This window comes from Nannospalax galili, unplaced genomic scaffold (assembly GCF_000622305.1).
Source record: "Nannospalax galili isolate Female #2095 unplaced genomic scaffold, S.galili_v1.0 scaffold359, whole genome shotgun sequence".
In the NCBI taxonomy this organism is placed as follows: domain Eukaryota; kingdom Metazoa; phylum Chordata; class Mammalia; order Rodentia; family Spalacidae; genus Nannospalax; species Nannospalax galili.
The window spans coordinates 5,346,774-5,367,428 of record NW_008347042.1 but is presented as its reverse complement, the minus strand read 5'-3'; the positions used below and the strand labels follow the sequence as shown (position 1 = coordinate 5,367,428).

The 20,655-nt window shown below is 39.0% G+C and overlaps 2 protein-coding genes across 2 annotated transcripts in view; one reads left to right on the top strand and one right to left on the bottom strand.

Annotated features, from left to right (window-relative positions):
- The window catches only part of Frem3 (FRAS1 related extracellular matrix 3), a 79,299-nt gene extending 63,961 nt beyond the window's left edge, over positions 1–15,338 (top strand). Inside the window, 2 exon segments of the mRNA XM_008843455.1 lie at positions 15,077–15,175; positions 15,178–15,338. Of these exon segments, the coding sequence (XP_008841677.1) occupies positions 15,077–15,175; positions 15,178–15,338 (260 nt within the window).
- Positions 15,339–16,514: 1,176 nt separating this feature from the next.
- Smarca5 (SWI/SNF related, matrix associated, actin dependent regulator of chromatin, subfamily a, member 5) overlaps positions 16,515–20,655 on the bottom strand; it is a 37,061-nt gene continuing 32,920 nt past the window's right edge. The window contains exons 21-24 of the mRNA XM_008843447.3: positions 20,385–20,503; positions 19,750–19,962; positions 18,512–18,619; positions 16,515–17,757 (exon numbers count right to left, since the gene is read on the bottom strand). Coding sequence (XP_008841669.1) covers positions 17,692–17,757; positions 18,512–18,619; positions 19,750–19,962; positions 20,385–20,503 — 506 coding nt within the window. The 3' untranslated portion in view covers positions 16,515–17,691. The remainder of the gene's footprint in view (positions 17,758–18,511; positions 18,620–19,749; positions 19,963–20,384; positions 20,504–20,655) is intronic.

Sequence of the window (20,655 nt, the reverse complement as noted above, 5' to 3'; positions counted from 1 at the left end):
TTCAATAAAATTTTTAATTATGTCTATTTATGAGTATCTATGTGTACACATGACTGCAGTGCTCTTGGAGACCAGAAGAGGGTGTTGGGTTCCCCTGGAACTGGAGTTATAGGGGCTTTCGAGCTGCCAGATGTGGATGCTGAAAACCAAACTTGGCTCCTCAACAAGAGCAGTACATGCTTTATACTGCTGAGACGTCTTTCCAACCTCCACTTTAAATTTTATTGAAATTGTTTGCTTGTGTTAAGATTTGTTAGCACGACTTGTTGAGTTTTGACAAATCCATGTAATATATAGCCAACAACACAGTTGTAACATAGACCATGTTTATCCACCTATAACGCTGACTGGGGTGAGATGGAATTCCAAAGTAGTTTTAATTTGCATTTACCTAATGATTGAAGATGTTTAAATATTGAAGGCATTTAAAGATGTTTGTCACTTATATTTCTTCTTTTGAGAACTCTGTTCTGTTCCATAACTTATTTTCTTTTATTTAATTGTTTTCTTGATGTTTAATTTCTTAAGTTCTCCATATATTCTAGAAATTAATCTTCTGTTGGATGTACAACTGACAAAGATTTTCTCCATTCCGCAGGCTGCCTTTCCACTCAATGGAAACTTTCCTTTCCTGTGCAGAAGCTTTTTAATTTCATGAGTTCCCCCTTTGTTGATTTCCTGAGCAATCAGAGTCCTATTTAGAAAGTCCTTACCTCTGTCTATGTCTTAAAGTATAGCCCCTAATTTTTCCTCTAGCAGTTTCACAGCTTCGTATCTTATGTTGAGGTCCTTTTTTATGTGTATGTATGAGCACCTAATGTCCATGGAGACCAGAAGAGGACATCATAGACTCTGGAACTAGAGTTAGAGGTAAACCACAATGTAGACTTTGGGAATTGAACTTGGATCTTCTGAAAGAGCTATCAGTTCTCTTAACCACTGAGCTGTCTCTCTAGCACTGTGTTTGGGTCCTTGATCCATTTGGAGTTGATTTTTGTGCAAGGTAAGAGATAAGGGTCTACTTTTAGTCTTCTACATGTAGATATCCACTTTTCTCCGCACCATTTGTTGAAGAAGCTTTTTCTATAACGTATGTTTTTACAGCTTTGTCAAAAATCTGGTGACTGTAACTGTATGGACTTACATCTAGAACCTCTATTCTGTTGCATTGATCTACATTCTGTTTCATGCAAGTATCATACTGTTTCCATTACTATGGCTCTATAGTGTAACCTGAAATCAGCATGATGATGCCCCCAATAGTATTCTTTTGCTCAAGATTCCTTTGGCTATCTGGGGTCTTTTGTGCTTCTGTGTGAATTTTAAGATTTTTTTTATACTTCTGTAAAGAATGGAACTGGAATTGTGGTAGGGATTTTATTGGATCTGTAGGCTGCTTCAGCAGAATGCCATTTTCACAAAATTAATTCCTTGATCCATAAGCATGAAAGATCTTTCTATTTTCAGGTATCTTCTTTGATTTCTTTCTTCAGTTTTTTTAAAGTTTTGGGGGCTAGAGAGATGTCTCAGCAGTTAAGAGTACTGGTCACTCTTGTAGAGGACCTGGATTTGATTCCCAGCACCCACATAATGGCTAACAACCATCCGAAACTCCAGTTCCAGAGAAATCTGATGCTGTCTTCTGACCTCTGTGGGCATTGCATGACACAGGTGCACTTACATACATGCAGGTAATACACTCATACACATAAAATAAAAATAATATGTGGATCCTAGAACCAAATCCTGATAAGTGAGTTATGTATCCAGACATAACTACAGGAACCAGAATAATGGAAAGGAACCAGGGAGGTAAAGGAAAAGAAAGAACCTGAAAGAGAAGAACAGTAGGAAACAGGCATTAATAAGGGAGATATGGATACAAATTGGGTTAGTTTAAGGGAGTGGGGAGGGAAGGGAATACAAGGAACCTATGGGATAAAGGGAAAAAAGGAGCTCAAGAGAGGTAGGACCATAGGAGAAGGGTATGATTAAGGGAGAAATGGAAAAAGGGGGGCACCTTAATCGGGGAAACCATGGTGGAAGGGTTAGACAACGCAAGAGATAAATAATGCCTAGCTAGTTTTAAAAAACAGAAGGAACTATATCAGTCCAATAGCCTTCTGACAAATTATACACACCAGATCAAGAAATATGTATCTAGGCAAGGCTGAGAACTATTGGTTGTTGCCCAAGATCTATTTACATGGCACACAGTAATTAAAAGTACCAGATTGATGGAACTAACCTTCTTGGATGTTTAACAGACATACTTTGAGGCATGTACTCATTTGGTCAGAGGGACACAAAGGACAGTTTTTGCTCCTTGTCCTCCTACATCGACTAGTTCCAGGGGACTATGAGCATCTCTCAAAATGTCCTGTAACTGGGGTGAGTCACCTCTCCTTTTGAGCAAGGAGGCCATGGAGACCCCACCAGATGGACTTGAACCAGTGTCCAGTCTGCAAAGCGGAGGGTCAACAAAGAGGAATCATTTCTTCCATGCTTCCAAGTGAAGCCAGCCATGGTCGAGCAGGACCTTTGACTTATCTTCACATAGACGGAACTGGTAAAAGAAAGGAGCCAGGGGCTCCTCCCAAGCCCATGTGACCTCTGAGAAACAGATCCTCAAACAGCCTTAAGGATAAAAATAAATTGGTTTATCTGGGAAAACTGTATGGCTTTAAACACCCAAAAAGAAAGTATAACCAAAGATTAAAGGGGCCAATATAATTTTTTTAAGAAGTCCATATGTATAGCTAAAGGCTACATAACAAGAAACAATGCCAGATAGGAGATACCTTCTTTTGAGTTGTTGGCCAGGGTGGCCCAAGGGACTCCCAGATAGTAACCCAGCATAGAACTGGGAAAATGAACAGCAGACCCAATCTTGTATGGCATAACAAAGAACCAGACCCAGCTCAGGCCACCTGCCATAAGGAATGGGGAAAGGGCTTCCACATACCTGACAGCCCAGCGCAGTCAGGCGTGGCAATGACAACCTGCTGAGAGATGATCTGCCTGGAGACAGACTGCCATTGGGTATCATATGGCGGCATGGGAAACCGTGACTGGATAGCCAACCCCTTATAACCCCAAACACTTCCCGGAATAAATGAGTCTGCAGTAGCTCGCCCTCTGCTTGCTTTCACCAGACTCCCATTGTCTGTGTCATGACTCCGTGCTCCCCCCGCCCCATATCGGCAGAGACTCTGTGTTCCCCTCTGGCTGGCTCTGGGGGAGGACAGTAACACAGTCTTATCTAAAGGAATATTGGCAACTGATTGATGCTAGATGAGGAACAGCAGACCCTCCTAAAACAAAGACCTCTAGGTAGGCTGACTAGATTCACTGGATGGACAAGTAGTGGGGAACGGCTGTGGGGGGAGGCGACAACACAGCAGACAGTAGCAGGGATGACAGAGTTATAGTATAAGGGCTCTAGTTGGGGAGGCTATAGGAGGGTTCCATCTGGGAAGTGGGTGTGTAGATGAATAAATAGTTTAGGATGTTCTGTGTGATATGCACACCAAAAAAACAACAAAATTTTAAAATTAGGTATATTTGAAGAGGAAGAATAAAAATTTATGTCATGTTAATTAGTAGAGGTGATAAACATTATCATTGAAATCTATCTGATGACTTTATATCCATATATAGGTACCAATGATCCAAGTGCAACTGACTATGACTAGTAATAATCAGATACATACAGATTAAAGGTGTGTGCCACCGCACTCAGCTGGGATGTTTTCTTAATTGCTAATTGATATGAGAGGGTCTAGCCCACCGTGTGCAGTACCATCCCTAGTCAGGTAGGCCTGAGGTCACACTGAAATATTATCTGCAATAAAATTGAGACAAGGACTGGCAAGATGGCTCAGCAGGTAACAGTGCTGCCTGCACAGGCCTGAAGATCTGAGACTGATTTCCAGAAGCAACAGTGGAAGGAAAGAACAGACTCCTGAAACACGAACACACACACACACACACACACACACACACACACATGCACGCACACACGTACACACGCACAGACCTACTAATGATGATAAACAAATTTTTTAGTGAGGGACAAGATCACAAGCTTCAGCTTCTAGTCATTCTTTCCATAGCTTCCTAGATGATTTAATCACCTTCTTGAGAACAGTACCCCTGAGATCTGATACCCGTTCATTTTTCTCTCTTAAGATGTTAGTTAAGGAGCTGGGAAGATGGCATATCAATTAAGAGCACTTAGAGAGGACCTAGGTTTGGGTCCTAGAACCCAAGTCAGGTGCCTTACAGCTACCTGTAACTCCAGCCCTGGGCATCAGATGCCTTCTTCCAGCCTCTGTGAGTACCTGCATGCATGTGTACCTACCCCCATACATATACACACAATTTAAAAATAAAGAAATAAAATATTTTAAGGTGTTAATTAATGGAAAACATAACTCTAAAGTATTACATTAGCTTCATGATTTGAAATATGAAAATTATCACTTTTAAAATCAGTTTTTAAAGTATTTGATATCATTATAGCATTTGAAAATAATCATTACCTTAACTTGTTCCTTCTTGGAATTTCTTTTTTTTTTTTCATTTGGTCTTTTTGACACAAGGTCTCCCTGTAGCCCCAACTGACCTGGAACTCAATATGTAGACCTGGCTAGCCTCAATCTTACAGGGATCCACCTACCTCTGTCTCCCCAGTGCTGAGATTAAAGGCATGTGCCACACTGCCAAATTCTTCCTGGAACTTCTTATGACAGAAATATGTCATTGTTCTGAACTTATAAAATGTATTTAGTCCAAGCCAGGCATGGTGGCACACGCCTGTAGTCCCAGCACTCAGGAGGTAGAGGCAGGCAGATCTCTGTGAGTTCAAGGCCAGCCTGGTCTACATAGTGAGTTCCAGGACAGCTGGGGCTACAGGGAGACCCTGTCTCAAAAAGACCAAAAATAAATAAATAAATAATAAATAAATAAATAAATAATTTAAAAATGTATTAAGTCCAATAATTATTTCTAGAATGTAAACTTCATATTTGCCACTTCAAACTTGAGATAATGTGACCACAGACAAAGGGAAACAATAAAATGAGAAAAATGATAGCTACTGATTAGATACCACACCCAAACACTTTTAAGTTAGAGGTAAGATGGCATACTTCTCACTTCCCCTCTCTGCCAGGCTATGTGGTACAAGTCTCCCTTTAGCAAACATCCAAGACAAATCAGTTGCCTTCTAGCCACACACAAGCAACTCCCTAGCTGATCTCACAGTCAATCCATGGACTGAATTTCAGGGTCAGAGGTTCAGAAACTCAACTTTGTCAGTGGCCCAGAGGCAGAATATAGACCCAGAGAAGACTGAGGTATAAAGGTGTCACATTATGGAGGCTGGAGAGATGGCTCAGTGGTTAAGAGCACTGACTGCTCTTGCAGAGGACCTGGGTTCAATTCCCAGCACCCACATGATGGCTACGAACCGTCCTTAACTCCAGTTCCAGGGGAATCTGAAACCCTCTTCTGACCTCTGTGGCTTTGCACAACATGCATGCACTCAAATACATGCAGACAATACACTCACACATGTAAAATAAAAATAATAAATAAAATATTAAAAAGGATGTCACATTATTAATTATAGAGAATGAAACCAGGGAGAAGTAAAAGCCAGAATCTTCTAGGTAGAATAGTCTTACCATAAAGAAAATGGTCCTTGGGCAGCCACTTTGTAAGCAGGAAAATTGTTATTTGAGCATCAATTTCAAGTCAATTCAATCTTCTTGATGGTTTGTGCAAATAAGAGCAGAGCAAAGGATCTAAGGTACTTTTTATTTCTCTTTATTTTGGGGGGGAGGGGGGCATCTCTTTGAGACAGGGTCTCCCTGTAGCCCCAGCTGGCCTAGACAGAACTTACTATGTAGACTAGGCTGGCCTCGAACTCACAGAGAGATCTACCTGCCTCCCAAGTGCCAGGATTAAAGGCATATACCACCATGCCTAGCTTGGGTCTAAGATACTTTGTCATAGCATGGCTAGAAATAGACACCTGATAAAAACACGTGTGTGTGTGTTGCGCACACAAGTGCTTTTGCTTTTCTTTTAAGCTACTTACTCTGTTCTGGATTCCATGCAGGTGAATTTCAATTAAAATCATTTTCTAAGCATGATTCAAAACAGCTGGCTGTGCTACAGAAGCCACCAGGCTAACGCAGCCCAGCTTGACTAAAGCTCCTCTTGGTCACATTCCATTTGGCCCATGCCTGAGGCTGCTAAGTAAATGAGTAAAAATACCTAAATCTCCATCGTCTGAACAACCATTTCAGACCAGGTGCTGGTCTGTGAACCCTGAGGTGAAATTTTCTCCCTAAGGACCTTGCGGGGCTCCTGGTTGCTCTCTGTGACTGACTTCCACAGGGGCTCTTCCTCTTCAGTCTCTACATGAGAGGTATCCCTGGTTTTTATATTTTAAATCTTTTTTCTTTGAGAATTTCAAACATGAGTATTGTCTTTGAATTATTTTCATCCTTCACAGTCCCCCAGAAACTCTTCCAATGCCCCTCACTCCTCTCAGTTTCTTGTCCTTTATTGTTACATATGCATATATACACACACACATACATACATGTTTATAAATATATCTATGTATATAATGCACTGAGCATTTAGTGGTGCTCATGGGTACCTGTGTTTAGGAATTAAATAACCTATCAGGGAGCTACTCCCTGGAGAACATCCCTCAGCATCAATGTAGCTCTTCAACCTGAGGTGGAACCGCATGAAATTCCCCCCACCCACCTTGGCCTGTCAGCTGGTTTTGTCATTATATAGATCTCATTAAACTACTATATTGTGGAGATTTCATTGGTGTGAATTTCCTATCATGTCCAGAATGTATTAACTAGTAGCAGGTATCTGTCCCTCTGGCTCTTACGTTCTTTCTGCCCCCTCTTCTGTGATGGTCCCAGAGCCTTAGCTGCAGAGGTTATATTATAGATGTATCACCTATGGCTGTGCACCTCCTAGTCACTTAATCTCTGTGTTTGATCAGTTGTGATACTTTGTAAGAGTATCTATCTGTCGCCCCAAAAAGCTTCTTTGATGAGTGGTGAGAGGCACACTCACTCATCTGTAAATGTAAGGATACATATTTAGAATGCAGTAAGAAATTACATTGGTCTAGGGATATGACAGAAGTAGGTTTTTCTCTAGGGTCTATAACCTCTCCAATGATGCATAGTTGATGATGCTTACAATACCATGCATGGTTTCCTGCCCATTGAGTGGACCTTAAGTCCAATTAGACAGCTGTTGATTACCCCCAAGATAAAAGTGTCACTATTACACCAATGCAGATATTTTTCTGGGCTGGTCATTGTGGTTCATAGGCTTTGTAGCCAAGTAGGACCATTGATTGCTTTTCTCCTTTAGCAGCTTGGAGAGTATTCTCTGATACTATGAGAGCTAGTCTTCAGGGAGGAGGCTTCTAGGTCAGTTGCAGCTCAAGTTCTCCAAGTTCTGTGTCTGAAGTATGTCCTGTCTTCAGCAATAGGATCTTACCTTCAAGTTCTGGGAAGCAATGAATGGCTGTGGCAATAGCCTGTGTTATTTGGGGGAGTATCTTAGACAACCCTGATCAAGAAGTCAAAAAGAAGTTCCCTTGCTTGACACTGTGATTTTTTTTTGTCTTATAGCCTTCAACTACACACATACGCTCACAATTTTACTATATGTGTAACTTTCAGTAGGCACATTAAACAGTGCATTTTCCTTTTTTTCACACCACTTAAGTATTATTTAGACAGATATTCCTAGATTTTGCCATTCACGCTGCCGACAGTTCCTTTGAGTGGCATTGTTTTATTTTGGCCTTGAGAAAACCGGAAGGATTATTAGCTTACACACCAATAAGTGTAATCTTCTAGCATATGGATGTGAAGCAGTCATGCCCAATTTCTTTAAACCTTAAGCATTTATCAGATTCCAATATGTGATACAGCTCAGGCAGGTTTAGTTGTCATTTCAGATGAAAAAAAAGCATGCCTCCTACAGATCTATTTGAGAAATATTGGAGAAAGCATGTAATTAATTTTCACAGTTAGAATCTTGCCTGGAATTTACCACAGTCTGGGCACATGTAAACACCAATACTTCATTGTTCAGGAGCATCAAATGCATCACCTTGTCGCAAAAGCTTATTATCTTTTAGGTCAAATGGCAATGCTACATCCAGAGACCTGAAGACCTGCATGTGCTGCTCCAGAACAGATGTTTTTTTTGTTTTGTTTTTTTTGTTTTTTCATGTCAGATCTGGGTTGTAACAACATATTCTGTTCAGCTAGATTATGGGAAGTGTGTTCTTAGGTACAGATGCAACATGTTCATGTCAAATAGTCCAGCTAAGGAAAAACCTCTATAAGGCACCTACCATAGGGGCTGGAGAGATGGCTCAGGGGTTAAGGGCATTTGCTGCTTTTGCAGAAAACCTGGGTTTAATTCCCAGCATGCATATGGCTGTTTGCAACCACCTGTATATAACTCCAACTCCAGGCATCCAGTGACATCTTCTGGCCTCCATGGGCACTAGACACACACACATGGTACAAATACACATATCAGGCAAAACATTCCTACACATAAAATAAAAATTAGTTAATTTTTTAAAACTACTACCATGGAGTGACATGAAGAAAGCCTGCAGGAGCAGGAGCAGGCTAGCACACCCCAGCTCTGCACCATGATGTCATCACAGAAACACCAGGGACAGAGACCACAGTCAATTTCCAAGAAACATTCTCTGAATGTATACATGGCAGATTTATATTTATTCATTTGGCTTTGGACCATATTTTCCATATGTTCTGCATCAGGAGAAGGGGGAAAATGAAGACACTTGTTCCAGAAAAATGTGTCTGGCTTGGGAGGTAGTTCAGTGTAGTGTGATTGCTTAGCATGTACAAGGGCCCAGGTTCCATCCCCAACCAATAAAACTAAATTTTTTTAAGTAAAAATATTTTTTGCTTTTTACATTTATTTATTTTGTGGAGGTGATGAGTGTGGGTGTACCCACACACTTGTAGAGGTCAGAGGACAACTTGCAGGAATCAGTTCCTTTCTTGTACCATGTGAATCCCAGGATTTAAACTCAGGTCATCAGGCTTGGTGGCAAGTGCCTTTAACTGTTAAGCCACCTCATTGGCCAAAAATTCATTGTTTAAAATGTGTTCTAGGGACTGGAAAGATGTCTTAGCGGTTAAGAGTGCTGGCTGCCCTTACAGAAGATCCAGCTTCAGTTCCCAGCACCCACATGGTAGCTAACAGCCATCTGTAACTCCAGTTCCAGGAGATTCAACTCCCTCTTCTGGCCTCCATTGGCATAAAATGGCATGGGTGCACTTACATACTTACAGGCAAAACAGTCATACACATAACATTTTTAAAAATTAAAGATGTGGGGGCTGGAGAGATGGCCAGTTCATTATCTTTAACATGACTTTATGCTGAACCCTAAAGGATATGGACTGAGATCTGGCTATTATCACAGTAAGAACAGTGAACTGACTTGGGTTTAAGAGCTTAAAAAAAAAAAAAATCATGCACTTCTGCCTCAGGGCAGTCTGCTCTCTAGCTCATCCCAAAATATCATTATGACCTGGAAAGTATGAGGGACAACCACAGGTTTTTTGAGCAGTTCCCAAGTCGCCTCATCACTTCACATGCACTCTGGAACCCACATAGAGGAACCAAAATCTTCCACCCTGTGTTACAAGCATAGGACTCCACCCTTCCTCGGATGATGGAGTGCATCTCTTCATTCTACCCTGGTGCTTCTGTGCCACAGTCCTTGAAAATCAAACTTTTCCCAGCTGGCTTAATCTCCAGGTAGGTCTGACATGATTCAGGTCTGATCTGCCTCTACTTTCCACCCTAATCACAATCCTCCAATCCTCCTCAACAAAGAATGAAGGAAGCCATCCCAGTGTAGCCTTGTCCTTCCAAGCTGCATCTGGGCTAACACCAAAAGGGACCACCAAAGTCACCTGGGCCAGGGCCTCTTAAACTCTGACTCCAGGCCCTCTTTCACCCAAGGAAAATTCATATGTCCTTGGGTATGTTATACAAAATAGGACAAATGAAATATTGACAGAGGAGAGGACATCAGGAAGTTTATTTTAAAACAATACTTTCATATACATACACTCTTACCATTTACTGAAGATGAAAGGAAATTTGCACACTAATTAGATGAACTTGGGTGTTTAAAATCTTTGGACGGGATCCAACAGCCTCTTCTGATCTCCACAGGCATTGCATGACATGGGTGCACTTACCTACATGCAAGCAATACATGCATACACATAAAAATAATATATAGTTTTTAAAAAGTATTTTTCTAATTAGACAACTACATTTCTATGAGCAAAAAACTTGATCAGTATTTTTATTTTGTAGTTTTCAATGCTGAGAACACCATTTATCATAAGTACACAGCACAAAATGGCAGAAGTATGTTTAGGACCATTTCAGAAATTATTGGAAATTCTGCCCTAATCTCAAGCAAAAAATAACTAAACAAGGTTTTATGAAAACTCAATTCAGAAAGTCAAACATTAATTTTTTTGGTCTTTTTGAGACAGGGTTTCCGGAACTGTAGCCCCAGCTGGCCTGAAACTCACTATGTAGACCAGGCTGACCTTGAACACATAGAGATCTGCCTGCCTCTGCCTCCCAAGTGCTGGGATTAAAAGCGTGTGCCACCACACCTGGCTCAAACATTAATTTTTAAAATCAAACAAACAATACAACCCAAAGTGTACTAATTTGATATTTATATGCTGAGAAATGTCACTATAAGACTATTAAAAGTCTTTCCTGGGGCTGGAGAGATGGCTCAGCAGTTAAGAACACTGGTTGTTCTTACAGAAGACCTGGGTTCGAATCTTAGCACCCACATGGTAACTAACAACTGTCCATAACTCCAGTCCCACGGGATCCAACAGCCTCTTCTGATCTCCACAGGCATTGCATGACATAGGTGCACTTACCTACATGCAAGCAATACATGCATACACATAAAAATAATAGTTTTTAAAAAGTATTTTTCTAATTAGACAACTACATTTCTATGAGCAAAAAACTTTGTAAATAGACTAAGATCTCTGCAATTCATCCAGCCTTTTAAAATTGTTTTGTTATTTTTATAAGTGTATTGCCTGCATGTGTTTAAGTGCACCCATGTCATGCAATGCCTGTGGAGGTCAGAAGGAGGCACTGGAGTCCCCTGGAACCGGAGTTAAAGATAAAAATAACTTTCTTCCCTATTCTTCCTTCCCCTGCCCCAGCTTTGGAAGCTCAGAAACATCCAGCAGCAATAACAGGGAAGTAGAGAGACACACAAAGAGGCTGAACCTCACCCAGCACCCTTCTCTGCATGCAACCTACCCTTTCCATCCGTCTGCAGTAACCAGGGCCCACAGTCATACAACTGGACAGTTTTATGGAAGCATGGTTTACAGAATGGACCATTTTTTGAGAGAAATAAAGCTCCATGGAGCTGTAACTCTTAATTCCCAGTTCTGAACAATGTTTCACCAAAGTTTTAAAGAAGGCTAAGTATTCACTGAACTGGCACAGTCCACTAGGAGAAAATAACCAGTGAAGATGGAGGCTCATAACCCATGCTACGCTGGGCATAGCATGAACTCCTAGGTATAACTGGGAAACAGGAAAGTACAATGGGGGGCATGGTTTCAGAGGATTCCAGGAAAATATGGACTCAAGTCAAACTATGAGAGTCTTGTGTGTCAGAGTAAAACTTCCTGTAAAAATTTCCTGTGCATTTATAAGATCTAAAATATATCCTGAACAGGTGATATTTTTACTCTGCTTTCTATCGTCCATTTTTTTTTCAGTTTAATTCACACTTCTTCAGTGCAATGTTTATAAAGGCATCATCTCTGTTGTAATGATTCAGTGAATATGTCTGGATATAGTATGTGAAACTAACAATGACTCTTACTAGTTTTGTCCATTTCTTCCTTTTTCAAAATTTGTGTGTGCACGCGCACACACAAATAATATCTGCGTGTGTAAGGGAGTAGGTACCACAGTACACATGTGGAGGTGAGAGGACAAATTTGTGGCGTTCTCTCCCTCTATCTTCACATGGATTTCAGGGATTGAACTCAGTAACCAGGCTTATACAGCAAGCACGTTTATCCACTGAACCATCTTGCTGGTCCTCCTTTCTCTAATGTTCAGAGATGGTCATCTCTTGCTCTTTAGGTATCTATGAAAAAGTCAATAGACCAATTGGTTCAGTGAACTCTTGCTCACAATTTGGAAGATAAATTCAAGTTCATTTTGGTAAACTACTTTGCATAAAAGTAATGCCACTTTGTTGGCACTCAGGCAGGGAAGGACTAGAAGTGGGGATGCTTAGGGTGGTGATCCATGAGTTTAAGCAGGAGAGATGCAGAGATAACGGCTCAAACAAAAGTATCTATAGAGCCTAGCAAATACCTTCTCAGTACTATTAATTTTGTACGTGCATTTAAACTATATAATTCGTTAGACTCAGCATTACTATTTCTCTATACTCGGTGTCTACTACTTGCCAAACTGTGCTATTTGCTATATTACTTCGAATCTTCACAACTTGTAACAGCTCTATTTGCATTCTGCAGTTGAAACTGAGAACATATGGTTAACTAATTAATCAATGATCCAGGATGCAAACCAAAGTGCACAAGATTCAAAGCACTTTCCCTTTATTCTCCCACCTGGTAATTTCCACTATAATATTCATTTGTTTTCTGTTAATGCCATGACTTTATGGCTTTCAAAAGATTGAGGGGTCTTGGAGAGGCAGTTCAATCATTAAGAGCACGCACTGCTCTTCCAGAGGCCCCAAGATCCATTCCCAGCACACACACACATTGGGTGGCTCACAACCACATGTAACTCCAGCTCCAGGGAATCTGATGTCTCCGGCCTCTGCAGACAGACAGACAGACACACACACAATCTGATGCCTCTGGCCTCTGCACACACACAAATAAAACTTAAGAAAAAAAAACTGAGACAGGGGCTCTGTGTAGCCCCAGCTGGCCTGAAACTTACTATGTAGACCAAGTTGGCTTTCGATCTCAGAGATCTGCCTGCCTCTACCTCCCAAGTGCTGAGACCAAAGTCATGTGCCACCATGCCTGGCAAAAAAACAGCTTCATAAAAATGTTATTTATGTGTATGAGCATGTTGCCTGCATGCATGTAAGTGCACCGGCATCATGCCATGCCCACAGAGGTCAGAAGATCCCCCTGGAGCTGGAGTTACGACAGTTGTTAGCTGCCAGTGCTCTTAATTGCTGAACCATCTCTCCAGCCCCAAGGAAAAGGTTTCAAAACAATCTCGGATTTGCAGAAAAGCAACAAATATCATGAAACACACATTTTTTTTCCCTCAATCACTAAGTTTGAAACCATCACTCCAAAAACTCAGACTATAATTCTTACAAAAAGTCTCCTAAAAAATACACGTATCAAATCAGGAACAAATCATTTCTGTAGCTTAATCCTGATTATATTTAAGTTTTACCAATTGTCCCCAAATCACAGTACAAGAATTCAGTTCAGAATCATCTCAACTTATATTGAGAATCATCTCAACTATCAGGGCTGCTTTAATTTCCAACCATGTAAATTGATCTCTCACACAACTGTGCATGCACAAGTGTGTAGATGCCAGAGGCTGGCTTTCAGTATTGTGACAGTTTTGTCAACACTAAATCTAGAATCACTTGGGAAGAGTGGAAATGAGGGGTTGTCGTGATCAGGTCGGCCTGTGACCGTGTCTTTAGGGATTGTCTTGTCTGATAAAGATCAGCCTGAAAGTGAATGGCACCATTCCTTGGGTTTGGGTCCCAAACTGTGTAAGTGGAGAAAGCAAGCTGAGCACAAACAAGCTGAGCACAAGTACATGTATGTTCACTCTTTGTTCTTGACCCTGGATGTGGAACTGTTTCAAGTTCCTGCTGCTGCTGATTTCCACACACTGATGGACTGTAACCTTGAATTAGGAGCTAAAATAATCCCTTTTCTTGCCTAAATTGCTGTTGTAGGGGTATTTTATCACCATAATAGAAAACAGGACAGGTATCTTCCTCACTAGCCTTCCACCTCACCACCCTCCCCCCTACTGTGGCAAGCACTTTACTGACTGAGCCATCTCCCTAGAACTCCTCCCTTGTTCCTTTCTTGACCTTCACGAACTTGTTTTTGAAGATGGGGAGCTAGGTTATCTAGTATACTAAATGTCCCTACTTAGATTTACCCGTTTCCTCATTACTAGACTCAGATGATGCATCTTTCGCAGAAATTCCACAGGGATGATGCTGTTTTCACTGATTCTGTCATCACTGCTGGCAGTGCTAACTCTGACCATCTGCTCAGGTGTATCTGCCATGTTCCTCCACCATAGTAATTCTTCAAAACTACTGAAAAGACACCTTGAGGTAATATAAATGTTCTGTTTCTCAAATTGTTTCTCTATTTGTCACTTGGGGGTTCTTTTATTCCACTGTCACTGTTACTAACATATTTGATGATTTTTTTTTTAATAAGTAGCTAAGAATCTGTATGATCAGGTGTGCCAGCTTGCAAGAATGGCTAATATCCCAGAAGTGGTAGAAACCTGATGTCTGAGTAAAACTGAATAGGATGTTGCAAGAATATACCAGAAGCCTGAAGGCTAGTCAAAATTAAATCCCTAACAGTTACTTTATGATTAAAATTTTAAAGACAAATTCTTTCATTTCCAATTGAAGATGCCTTCCATGAGCGGGATCTCTGTGCAGCTGACTGGGCGGTGATGTGCCTGGCCTGGTGGAAAGGACTACATGGTATTTGCTAGAATACAGAAATTTGCCGCCTCGTGGAGATCCAGCCTGCAATACATGATTCTGATAGTGCTGAGTACAGAGAACAGAATGCTGCAGGGCTGATGAGGCATCTTTTTCTCTAGAAGAAAAAAGCACTTATACCATGAATCCCATAGTCTCACTAGTGCCTTTTCCTTCCTCCCCTAGCTGGAACAGACTATGTTAATGTCAGTCGAAATCTGCACTTCAGCCCAGGAGTGCACCTGCAGATCTTCCAGGTAACAGTTCTTGATGACTTGGAACAGCCTTTGAGGGTCCAGAGACGTTTGAATTATTTCTCCAGGTGCCTAGAGGTGCAGTGCTTGGAGAAACAAATAAAACCACCATTATCATCAGTGACACCATCATCCTGTGGTTCCTTGGACTCAATACTTTAAGAGGGGAGAGTAGCAGCCTAAACATCTCCTAACTACAGAAGGAAGATGTACTGTTCCTAGCATTTAGCACCCATATGGTGGCTAGCAACCATCTGTGACTCCAGTTCCAGATCTGACATTCTTCTGGCCTCTGTGGGTTTGTATGCACACATAGGTGCACTTACATAATGCAAGAAAAACATATATATATATAAAATTTTAAGCTATTATGAAGTACTCTCAATTAAAAGGATGTTATTTGAAATTATCCCATTATCTTTATGCCATTTCAAATTAACATTTTAAAATAATACTGCATTTGATTTGTTAGCAGAGTACGATCTTCCCAGCAGATAAGATACATATATATATATATATGTATATGGTCTTTATGAGTCAATATTGTAGCTGAGTTGCTGCAGTTCTCCCAGTCACTATGTCAACATTGGCTCTTCTAGGTTTGCTTCAGGAACCATTCCATCAGTTTGGAGCATGGGTTCCAATTCTATCTTCACCATCAATCCTTCTTTTAAGGCAGATAGTTCAAGCTTAGCTTTACCCTTTTCCTTCCCTTAATGAGCAATAAAACATGTTTTACTTCCTTCTAGATGAGCATACAACAATGCTATCCAAATTGGTCCCTGGAAAACTAATCTCCAGCACTGGCTAAACTGCAATGCTCAATTTGGATAGTATCTTCCATTTTTCCCTCCATTTAAATTTCTCTTTGTATTTCTTTTATATTTGAATATTCAAGTTCTTAAAAGCCAGCATTACACTCAACCCAGCCTGCATTTCTGTGCACCTCCTGCCAATTTCTCTTCCTCTTAAAAACATCAAAAACATCACTTTTGTGACCGCCAGTTTTGGGTTTTTTGTTTTTTTTTTTTTCACCGTACATGGTTTTCAATTATGTCTTCCAAAATGAGATCACATCACTTATTTTGGAATCTAACATTCTTTAGAAGTCAACTTTGGAGACCATGGAATGAATTCTAATTGTCTACAATTCACCATAGCATGACATTCACAGCAGCAATCCTTACATTACTGAAAATCAGGCAGTAACAGTACAGACATTAGGATTTTCATCTGCACGTGTACAGATGAAAACAACCAAAACAGGTTTCAGAGGAAGAAATACAGGAGAAAGAGACCATGGTTTAAGGGGGAAGTTAAAGTTAAATGAGGAAAAAAATAAAAAATTTTAAAAAATGGAAAAAGACCACTTTAAGGATTATAAAAGTTATATTTATTCACGATGCTACATTTATTGCATTCCCTTAGAAAAATGGAGAACGGCTTATGTACCCATTTGCACATATAAAACTTTATACAAATTATGTGTAGCACATAAAGGCCTCTGGTACATCTAAAATCCTGACACTACAATTTGGGTATTCCTGCGCTTCAGGGTCTCCAGTTTATCAAGTCCATTCCATAGAAAATAAAAACTGGAATTATACTCCTTCTTGCTACTAGGACTTAGAAGTTATTTTAAAATATATAAAATAAAATTTTCATTTAGTCTAAAAACTCAAAAATACTATAAACTGGGAGGGTACATTCTATTAGCATTGTACAGTATGACAAATTCACACCTCATTTTGGCTGGGTCTTTCAAAATTAAAAAAAAAAAATCACCTTACTTTTGACATTATCTAAGTTGTGGCTGCTGCAAGTCATTTTTCAAAATATTTACCAAGTACTTAAAAAAAATAATATTCCTTTTACAAAATGATACAACACCTTAAGGAACCAGAAAACACTAAGTGTCTTTGGCTATACAACTAAAGAAGGCCATTCATCCAACAGAATAGGTCGTGTTCACTTCAGAACCAACTATAGAAAGAGAAAGCTTAACAGAAATATGCATAGAAATTCATTGTAATTTGTTCTGCCTATTCTCCCATTCTATAATAAGCAGGAAGAATGCAATTTACATAATCTTTCCAGATGAGACTCAATAGTACTACAAAAAAATATCCAAAATTTCTGGAAAGGCAAAGAATGTGAAGTAATTACACAACTAAGTGGAGACTTGAAGGGACAAATGTTATTTCCAACTTTTTTTTACTTGTTTGCTTTGTTTTTAAGCCATACAAGTGTGAAAGTCATAGCTGATAAAAAGTCACAATATTCACAAAAGAAACTAATAGAAAAATAAACCAAATGAAACATTTATTAATAAATGAAGCCTATTTTATTACTTCAAGTGTTAATGATAAAAAAAATTTCAGCACAGCTGTTGCATTTAAAAAAGTGAAACTACATACTATGCTTCTAGCTCAGTAAACAGATGGACCTGATGTCTTTGAATGACATAACAATTGAGCATTGTACAGTACATCTTATGAAGACCCGTAAATTAAAGAACTACTAGTTTAGTGATTATAAAACAAATATTCATAGTTTCAGCTTCTTTTTTCTTCCTCGACCATCAGGTGCACCATCCATTTTACGTTTCTGTGTCTATAAACAAACACAAGGATTACTTCTCATGAGAAAATTAATATGAACATTAAATATATCCACAGACACATTGTAACACTGCAATAATATCTGATGTATGATGCAGCAAGTACAAATCTCCAGGGATATATAACAAATCTCCAAATAACTTTACTATTACTAAATAACAAGACACCTTTTACCTCTTGAAATACTCACATTTGCATTGCCAAAACATTACTGAGACAATAAATCAAAGCTTAGAAGACAACTGCAAAGGCTGTAAAATCATAATTTTTCTAATATTCCTTAAATTCTCTTAAAATTTCAGGAACTCTCAAAAACAAATGAATACTCTTGGTATTCAGAAGACATACTTTCACAAGCCCCCGAGACAGCATGATTTTCCCTATCAAATTGAAATACTTTAAATACTTTAAAAGGGGGGCAAAAAAGGAGGACTGGAGAAATGGCTCGATGGGTAAACTGTCACAAAAGCATGAGAACATAAATTCAGATTCCCAAGAACCCACATGAAAGCCAGGTAACCCAAGCAACAGACACAGTGGTGGTGGTAGGAATAGCTATAGCCAACATATTGAGATCAAGACTCAAAAAGATCCTAAATCTATTTAAAAAAAATAAGGTGAAGAACAATTGAGGAAGAAACATGATGTCAACCTCTGGCCACACCCCCCACACACACACATGCACTCGCACATAAACTATGTAATTTACATCATCTACACATTTTTACATAATAATGAATACTTACTGAAGGCTTTGGTCCTCGTTTCTTTTTCTCTGCCTTCTCCTTTTCTTCTAGCTCCATATTTTCTCTTTCAATCAAAGTAATTAAGGTATTACACCTTCTCTGGAGCTCCTGCATTATAAATTTACATGGTAAACTTGTTATTTCCATCTAAATATTGTCAGAATTTCAGTATCTAAATAAAGGTAGGTTTTAACAAGGAAATAAAATTTTAAAAAATCACTCATATAGACCCAAAAGACTAACAAAAAACAAGCAAAAGGAACTTCATTTTTATTTACAGTCCATGCTATAAGGATACAAAAAAGAAAGTACTGACTGCTTTTACTTTACTCTTTAAAGCTACATGAATGTATGGCTGGGGATATATAGCTCGGTGGTAGTGTGCTTGACTTGTGTGTGCAAGCTCCAGGAAAGGAAAAAAGCCATACTGGCACATAGTCTTCACTAATCTTTTCTTCATTTAGGAATTAAAGCACTGAAAATGAACATCTTATAGGACATGCAGTAATTGTGTCTATGAACCCTGAACTATTTATACTCGAAAGTTTAATAACGGACAGAATTCTAGAATAAAATTAGAACTTAAAAAGGATGAGCATCATCTTTCCCCTAAGAATTCATTATCATCTCAATTTATGGTAGTAACGTGCCACAAACTACCTTTTCCAGTTTTGGAAAAGTATCCATGGAAGTCTATGATGAGTCTTCCTGCTCTCTCTAGCAATCTTGTCTCCACAAAGGTTAATGTAGCAGTGGACAACACTGAAGGAAAAATCCATCTGCCATCACTACAGCCCCTGTGCTGTAGCTACAAACAAAATCTATCTCTAAATCAATATAAAGAATATTGCTCTATGCCATTCAGTCATTTTAAAAGAACCCAGATCCAGCTTTCTGATGTACAGATGCCTGAACAGCATTTTTGAAGTCTGTCAACCTTCAAATCCAAAATTCATCATGTTTAAAATTAAAACCGATGGTAATATTTCTTCCCACTAAAAACCTGATTAAAATAGCAGAAACTAGTCCTAGTACAAATGTATAAAGCAGTGATGACATTAGAGGCTAGAGCCATTAAGCTTTTTAAATTACCTATCAAGTTTGCAAGCTGTGGATGTGGAAACTAATCTCTGAAACTAAACAAAAATCTACTTCAAAGATTCAAGCTAAAAAATATTAAGTATACTCATTCTAAACTCTCCTGCATTACATAAAAAAAAAAAAACAGAGATACTCACCATTGCAGTTCTGGACTTAAGAAACCAATCAAATCTGAACTGAGGGGAATTGCGAATACACTGTCGCAATTCATCATAAACATTTTCCTTGTCAAATCCAAGCTTATGAAGCATACAAATAAGAAAACGATCCTCTTCTTCAGTGTAGTTTTTTCCTTTGTTAGTACCATATGATATTCTTAGCTGATGAAAAGGTGCTTTGTACCGTCCAATCTATAAAAGTCATATTTTATATTATATAAAATATAGATCCTATATACTCCATATTTCAAATCTGCTTCACTATAATTAACCATAAATGTTTTATTTCAAATCAGGATTTTTCTATCTAGAGAATCCTACCTGTACTTTCTCCTATAGGACCTTTATAGTCTTTTATTATTGCTATTATTAGTACAAAGAGAAATAAAGTCTCGAGCTTTTTGACACTACTTTGAAAAGAGCAAAGCCTAGCATTTTAAACCCAGGTATCAATTTAATACTCAGGCAAATTATGCTAATAAAACTTGAAACATTTATTCTTTGAAGAAATTTCTTATTTTAAATTCTAGTTTCATTTCCTTTAAAATAATTACTACATCATTTTCACAGACTGGAATTACATTAACTACTATACTTATGAATACCCAAAGTACCTTTGTATCAAGTGCTTTCTTGATACTTATTCTTCTTTGAATTCTTGCTTCTCCCCTTTCGATCTGAGCCATAATCTTCTCTATGTCCTGGAGTTCATTGCATCTTTCCCAAAACACAGCTTTAAGAATACAAATTAAACAAATAGAATGAAATGTAGAAAAGGTGAAAATGTAAGAAAATGGGAAACTTCTAAAAACTTTTATATTGTTTTTTTGAGACAGGGTCTCCCTATAGTTGGCCTGGAACTCACTATGTAGACCAGGCGATTGC